The sequence below is a fragment of the Pecten maximus genome, chromosome 17 (assembly GCF_902652985.1).
Source record: "Pecten maximus chromosome 17, xPecMax1.1, whole genome shotgun sequence".
In the NCBI taxonomy this organism is placed as follows: Eukaryota; Metazoa; Mollusca; class Bivalvia; order Pectinida; family Pectinidae; genus Pecten; species Pecten maximus.
In genome coordinates this window covers 24,568,385-24,576,473 of record NC_047031.1, presented here as the reverse complement: position 1 = coordinate 24,576,473, position 8,089 = coordinate 24,568,385, and the positions used below count along the sequence as shown (strand labels likewise).

The following is an 8,089-nucleotide window of genomic DNA, read 5'->3' as shown; positions in this document are numbered from 1 at the left end:
TATCAATCCTGATGACAGATAAATATCTTCCACAACTCAAAGCCTTCCATTAAAATTAAAAAATTCAAGTAGAAAAGAAAAATTGAATACTTAAGCTTGGTTTATACTCATCTGATAACATTACAAATATCTAATATTTATCAAAACCTGTATACTTTCACTAGAAGTAAAATACATATGGCATACATATTATTCTGTATTATTTCATTTCAACAAATTTTATTGACATGATGTTAATATCAATTGGATCGAATAACAGGCAAGCCTATATAAATTCTTTCCATGGTGGATTGAGTGATCGAATCAATTATAATCTTTTAAATTAATTGGTCTAAATATTTTGAAATGAAATACATAATATAAACAAAGGAATTAAGGGAAGTAACTATTTTTCAACACAAGATAAACACAGAATATGTTACATAAAGCACTTGCACACACACATACACACTTTAATATCAATATAAACAAATATAACAGTGATTCAGTTCCGAAGGAAATAAATAAACAATTGTAGACATCAAAGTTAATTAATATAGAGACAGTAACAGGTGGCTAGACCAAAAGTCCATGTGCCTATATTGCACAGGTCATCACCACCTGAGCTGTATAGGAATTTTTTATGCATATAATTTATGTAATTTTAATAATACTGTAGTTAATGACTTTATTCACACACTGATTTAATATATAGAAAACAGGAACTAAAATCAATGCAAGTATATTTTAATACATAAATAAATATCAGCTATGTTCAACTGGGTTCATATATATATATATATATATATGATATTTAACTTACATTAAAAATTATTAATTTCATTAAGAAGTAGTATTTTTTCAAGATGAACAGTATGATGGCTTTCTAGATCTTATATAAGTTAAAACGATGAGATTTTCCTATAAAATTTTGGACATCATTAAGTATTACTCTGTTAATATTTCCATCACAACTAGGACATCCATTTAAAATAATGTTAATACAAATATGGTTATGGTCAATATTAAAATTATTGAGGGAAGTAAACAAATTTATCCGCAAGTGATTATGTAGAGGACAATCTAGAAAAAAATGAGAAACTGTTTCATGGTCATCTGAACAATTACATGAAGGATTGTCTGTTAAATGGTCCTGGTTTAAATCAAAATTTAGATCACTGCAATAATTTCTAAGCTGAGTTAAAATTATGTTCGCCCTTCTGTTTCCTTCAGTTTTAAAGATTTTAACAGATTCAATTTCCAATGTGTTATTATTATTTAGTTTATGTTTAAAGCTTGCAAGTGAGGGATAATCAGAGTAGTTAGTATCTGTATTGTTAGCTGTGCGGCACATAGACGGGAAGAAACTATCAAAGTAGCTATTAGTTCTGCATAAAGGTGGGTTAAAAAGTCTGATGTGTCGGAGAGGATAAGTATTATCGTTAGGATTGTTAGTAAATGGAATCAATATATCTTGTAAATATTGCGGTGCGAGTCCATGCATAAGTTTATACATCATAATATGTTTATGTTTCATTCTTCTGGCAGCCAGAGTTCCCCAACCAAGTTCCGTATACAGTTTAATATGTGAAGTGCCAGAGCGAAGGCCTGTGATGATTCTTGCTGCTTCTAATTGTATTGATTCCAGAAGATCGGCAGATTGTTGTGTGCAGTTATCCCAAACAATGTCAGCGTATTCTAATATTGGCCTAATAAAAGCAGTGTAAATTTTAATTAATGTTTTTCGATTGACTTTTGTTTTTATGTATCGAAGAATGTTAAGTCTGCTGTATGCTTTTTCATATATGTTCTGAATATGTTGTCTCCATGATGCATCATCTTTAAGGGTAAGCCCTAGGTGTGTATGTGATGTAGTGTCAGTAATCTGGCTGTTTTGAAAAGTTAATGTTGGGTGATTTGTGTCTTGTTTCCTTGAAAATATGACTGATTTAGTTTTATTGGGGTTAAATTTGATGTCCCATATGTTTGCCCATTCACTAATATTAGTAAGGTCAGAGGTTAGTGCTTGTGCAGCTTGAGCGGGGTTTTCATCAATAATTATGTAAAGGGAAGTGTCATCTGCAAAAAGCTTAATATTAGTATTAACATTTTCTGTGATATCATTTATGTAAAGAAGAAAGAGAAGTGGGCCAAGAACAGATCCCTGAGGAACCCCTGCATTAATAACCCTGAATTGAGAGAAATAACCTTCAGTGCTAACTCTTTGTAATCTATCTGTAAGATAACTTTGAATCCAGTCAAGTAAATTACCATCAATTCCATAATTTTTCAGTTTTTGAAGAAGACCTTGGTGCCAAACTCGGTATTATTTACAGACGATGCCTTTAGCAGACCAGGGTTTTTAAGCCGCCTCTTTTCTCTCTTTTTCACGGGACATGTCTCAACTGCTTTATTACATACAGGACATTCTGCACATTCACTTACGTGTGCTACGCTTGGTTTAGCAATCTTGGTTTCTCAATTCGCATTATCCCATGCCCAATTTGATTTACTGGTGAAAGGATCTCTTTGTTCAACTACTCACTACCTTAGAGATGCTGCTTTTTTTTTTTAAATGACCTTTAATGATAGGACGTTCAACAATACTAAACCAAACCAAAATAAGGAGTGTTAAAACGAAAATACAGAAAAAATACTTTAGACTTTTTAAACGACCCTTCATGTCGGCCGTGTCTGAGTTGGTGTCGAAGGCGAAATGTCTAATATCACGTTTAACAACATTAAACCAAACCACAACGGGCGAATCAGTCTTCCCAATGAAAAACAGACGAGTCCTAACCAGGAGTGATTTCTACCGATATTTACTGGGTTTTTTCTCTCAGGGGACAGAAACCAACGCCTTACTCACAGGGATGAACGTTCAAATGAAGGCCCATAGCTTATAGTGAGACAGTGTTAATTAAGACAAAGTGATAAAAAGCTGTTCGGGAAAGACAAAAACAATATCCCTAATTAAGTCGCCCTATAGTAATCATGTTAACAGCAGGTACAACCTGCAGGTTTTTGCGTGCATATCAAAGGAATTTGTCATGTGCATACATTATGAGCTCCTGCAATAAAACGGCTGGTTTGCCTGTATTTGCAACAGAGCATTATCATGGCGTGTCATGCGATGTGTGTTTATCTTCTGGTGGCAATAGTTGTTGCCTTTGGCAGCTCCACGGCGGCTCATGTGTAAGTACAAGAGAATGGAGAAGCGAGGGAGTTTGTCGTTACAAAAGTATTCAGGTTTATTTATTCTTATTTATACTTTTGATAACATTTTAACAAAAAGATAAATGATTATTTTAGTATATTCATCTTGTTCGGAAATGATAATCTTTCATGTTTGACTAATTTCGTTAATAATCAGTTTATTTATAATCAGATTTAGATACATTTTCCTGAACGCCATTTAAAATTGCCTACTTAAATATCTAAACTGAAACGGTGACCTTCTGACAAACTGATATACAATGTATTTGAAATTTAAAAGGGATTGTAACCATGTGATATTATTAAGTTTTCTCAATCCTTTTGATAGGCTATTGAACACTAATAAACGTAAGCATCATTTTAACGAAAATATCTTATTACCATTTAATATAATATGCAGTTTGATTATTTCAAGGTTACACATCTTTGGTACATTTTTATGTATCATTGAAGAACATTGTATCTGCCTGCTCTCGTAATCTCTTCTATATCATCAGACTTGTATGAAAACAACACGTAGGCAAAAAGGAGTAAAACGTTTGTTCCCACAGTATACCGACAGTTGGATGATGTCACAAAGAATGATTGTCGATCAGAAATACAATTGTCAGGAAGATTTATTATTTTACCCCTACCCCCGTAACGAAGTTATGAATGGTATACCGAAATCCGCCTGTCTGCCCATCCGTCGTCCCGTAATCTACTAAAGTGCTGTTCCTATTTCAACAAAAGTTGGTATGCAAAATCAGTATAACATAGTTGTGCATCCCGATTTTTTTTACCATAATGCGTTTTTTCAAACTGGCCACCGACTTCTGTTTGGTTTGTGGCTTGACACTTACTCGAGTACAAACCGGATTTTAACGAAACTTTGTATTGATGACAGGTATGGCATGTAGCTGTGCATACAAAAAAGATGCAAAATATAAAACGGCCGCCAGCTTTTAATTGGTTTAGGCTTGTCCGGTCAACTTCAACCAAATCACTAACCCGAAATTTTACATTTGGTTTGCTTTGGTTGATTTTGTTTAACGTCTTTTTAACAGCTAAAGTCATTTAAGGACGGCCTCTCGTGCAAGCGACATGCATGCGTGTGGTGAGTGCGTATGTGTGTTTTGGGAGGCTGTGGTATTTTCGTGTTTTTAAAGTCTCCTTGTGGTAAGCCGGAACTATTGCGAAACGTTACATTTATGATCAGTACGACATGGAGTTGTGCATACAAGGTCTCATACATTTCATCTGAACCAAGTCCCTGAAGAAAACCTACGGGGTATTAATTATCCCTCGTGATACAAATCTAGTTCAAATTAACAAAATCTTGCCAAGATATCTTATTTCACAGATAGTTTAATAGATCTTTTTGTAACGCTTTTGGGCGACCTATTAGGTATTTCGGTAATTTGCATTTGTTTGTGGTTTGGTTAAGTATTATTGAACGTTCTATCAATAGATAACATCATTTAAGTACTATTCCTATCCACAGAGTACATGAAGCTTTTAGAGTTAAATCACAAAGGACATTTTAATGAATATATCAATTTGTCATTAACTAATATCATTTTCGATTGACGCATTTGCTGCTTTCTTTCTCGATTCAGAAAACCGAAACGAAACATTTTTGAAAACTGTCCAGAAAATACGATCCCCGCCAGTGCTGTATTTGATCCCGCCATAGGAAAGTTCCTGTTCTCGTGTAGGAAGGCACCTGCGCCTATTGGTAAATGTGTAATTTTAGGTGAGTGATATTATAGTAAGCGCTGTATTCCCAGCCGTCAAATACGATAGTTTTATGATATAAAATAGTAATAGCAATACCTAAGATAGTAATAGCAATACCTTTGCAGGAATGATTCAGGATTTCCTTCAATTCATTTGGCAAGGATGTTTATTTTGCAATTAGTACTGTTTGCAATAAACTATGTTAAATTGAATGCTTTGGATATTATCAATTGGACAATCCAGTAATTGGTCGTGTACCCAGCAATTTTCTCTTAGCGAATTTCCAATTTCACTGTTGCTAAGAAAACCTACGACAGGTATTAATAAAATATAAAATATGCAAGATAAATGGTCACAAAACCAACCACCTCCTTTTTCCTAACCAGCCAAATAATTGTTTTGTCACAATTATAACACTTGATCTGTTTGTACTGACTACAGATAATGTGTAATATTGTTGCCTTCTACATCTGCACCGTTTACTAATATAAAGGCTATGTACCTACTATTTATGCAGAAAAAGTTTTAAAACGACTGTGTTTTTACGACAGAGGAAGCCGATCCAACACAATCACTGAAGTGTCCTCCCGACTTTGTGCTGATGGGCAGTGAGCGAATAATCTGCTGTGAACTAAAAGGTGAGTAATTTGGTACGCAATAGCATCTGCAGTATAATTGAAATGATTTATTTTTAGACTTTTACCTTATATTTCAAAAATATGAATAATAATAAGAGAACATAAATAAAACGAAAGCGAAATCATTGAAAAGTGTAACTATAAAATTCAACGATACAAAATATAGTGGTTGCAATACTACCATACTTTGCCACATGCGAAGCACGTGGGATACTTTTGGATCAACTTGTCCGTCGGCGTCGGCGTCTGTCACATTTGTTTTCCGGACTTTTTTTCCCTACCACCTGCAACATCAATTTGTTACTTAGCATGTATATCTGCCACAATTATTTAAAGCTCGATCCCTGTGTCAATATTCCACTTTTTTGAGTTATTGCCTTTTGCACATAAGGAGTTCTCTTAATAGTTTCGGATTTTTTTTCGCTACCACTTGCCATACCAATATGTTACTTGAGGTGCGGCTTTATCATATCATATTATGTTTCCAGTTTTAACACCGTGTCAAAATTCATTTTTTGTGCTGGAGTTATGGCCCCTTGGCCATTGCAAATTCACTTGGTACGCATCAATAGTACGCATACGCAAGGCAAGCACATTCAATAGAGCATTGATGTAGTTCATGACTGGCTCTACTGCAAGTTGATCGAGATCATTTCTACGGATACTATGCGGATTACCTCTTTATTCAAATATCAGCATGTGAAAGGCCCAATATCAAGTCCCTGTGCCTCTTAGTTACTGAGAAGTTGTTTATACATGTCGCTTATTTGACCCATGTGACCTAGAATGAAGGTCAAGTCATTCATTTGAACAAACTTGGTAGCCCTTTACACCAGCATGCTACAGGCCCAATATCAAGTCCCTGGCCCTCTTGGTTATTTAGAAGATGTTTGAAGATTATATCCTGTTTGATTCATGTGACCTTGAATGGATGTCAAGGTCATTCATTTGAACAAACTTGGTAGCCCTCACAAGCATGCTACAGGCCCAATATGACGTCTCTGGGCCTCCTGGTTATCGAGAAGTTAGCCCATTTGACCCATGTGATCTTGAATGGATGTCGAGGTCATTATTTGAACAAATTTGGTAGCCCTCACACAAGCATGCTACAGGCCCAATATCAAGTCCCTGTGACTCTTGGTTATTGAGAAGAAGTTGTTTAAATGAAAAAAGTCGACGCTAGACGGCCGGACAGAAGGACGCACCACGGCATCAGCTCAGTTGACCTTTTGGCAGGTGAGCTAAGAATTGAAATCGGAGAGAATGACATTAGAAATGCAAAAATATGTCTGTTTTTTCCAAGTTTAAAAAAGATAAAGTACATCGTAGCATAACAGTTGTCAAAATGAACATATATATATACATGCGGGATGTTGATACTGGAACAACAACCCCTCTTGCATATACACGCGACAGGTGGCGTTACTGGTCAAGATGTGATTGGTCAATGTAGCGGTAAATGCAAAATGCAGATATGCAGTTAAAAGTTAAGATTGAATGCAAGCTAAATAAGTGGATATATATTCCTGCTTCAAAAGCAGTCTTATTATTACCAAAAATGATTCAAACTGATCTAATTTTGTTATCCGTGCGGAAACGCATTAGTTCGTTTATAACCACCAGCATTAAAACTATGCCGTTTATATTTTTTAAAGATATTTCTTGTTTAGAGTTAGTTACCAATTCGGCTGTTCCATAATCTATTGACATACAGTCAAACCCGGTTTTAACGAATTGCCATTTTGGTTTTGAACAAATGATTTTTATTTCTCAAGGCATTCACAGGCCTCGTGATCAGCAACGCATGTTTCTAGGTCATCATCATCGTCATCAATACAGAAAGTTTCGCTTTCACTTCATGGTAGCGTAAAGCGTACATGATGTCTATGTTAATCCCATCAACAAAATGAATCGAAATAGTATTGTTTATATTGTTTACTTGAACACAATTAATTCACCTGTATCAATAGCCTAAAGCTGTACACTATTGATACAGCGCAGGTGTCGGTACGTGATAACGATTATGCAAACTTCACAAAACTGTATGAAACTATTGCACTCATCAGTCACTTCCTATCCGACTATTTTGATGAATATAATTAAAAAAATGTTTTGTATTTGTTACAGGTATTGCTGCTACGGCAGATTGCTTTAGACCAAAGACATTGTATTCGTTCAAACTTGGGTTTGTTATTCCGTTCCCTAAAGACTTCGCAGCGGTTGGCAGATTGAACTATGGGTAAGACAATGACCAGTACATTATATTTGTATGGTACCATACTGAAATAAGTATTTTCCCAAAAACATATACCTCAATATTAAAGCCACATACTCCCATATAACTTTAAATTTTAGTTGCACATATGTATTAATGAAAATCCAAAGATGCTCATTCACGCTCTCTTAACATTAAAATGGCCACTGGCCTAGACGCTTTACCGGGTAGTCCTTGAGACATCAGTGTATAGAAATAACTCGCTGCATTCATGTATCGCGAGATTTGTCACGGAGCCGGGAACGAGGTAATAACAACGTGC

At 35.2% G+C, this 8,089-nt stretch overlaps 1 protein-coding gene across 1 annotated transcript; it reads left to right on the top strand.

Moving 5' to 3' along the window:
• Positions 1–3,068: 3,068 nt before the first annotated feature.
• LOC117315240 lies at positions 3,069–7,795 on the top strand. Its single transcript, XM_033869387.1, has 4 exons — positions 3,069–3,174; positions 4,794–4,930; positions 5,466–5,552; positions 7,680–7,795. The coding sequence occupies exons 1-4, from the start codon at positions 3,098–3,100 to the stop codon at positions 7,793–7,795; spliced, it is 417 nt and encodes a 138-aa protein (XP_033725278.1). The 5' UTR covers positions 3,069–3,097.
• Positions 7,796–8,089: the final 294 nt, after the last annotated feature.

What these genes read in the sequence shown, in the direction of transcription:
- LOC117315240 (XM_033869387.1), top strand. Translation starts at nt 3,098, where the DNA reads ATGGCGTGTCATGCGATGTGTGTTTATCTTCTGGTGGCAATAGTTGTT. An exon ending in AGCTCCACGGCGGCTCATGT is followed by an intron (nt 3,175 to 4,793) that starts GTAAGTACAAGA and finishes TTCTCGATTCAG; the next exon opens with AAAACCGAAACGAAACATTT. An exon ending in AATCTGCTGTGAACTAAAAG is followed by an intron (nt 5,553 to 7,679) that starts GTGAGTAATTTG and finishes TATTTGTTACAG; the next exon opens with GTATTGCTGCTACGGCAGAT.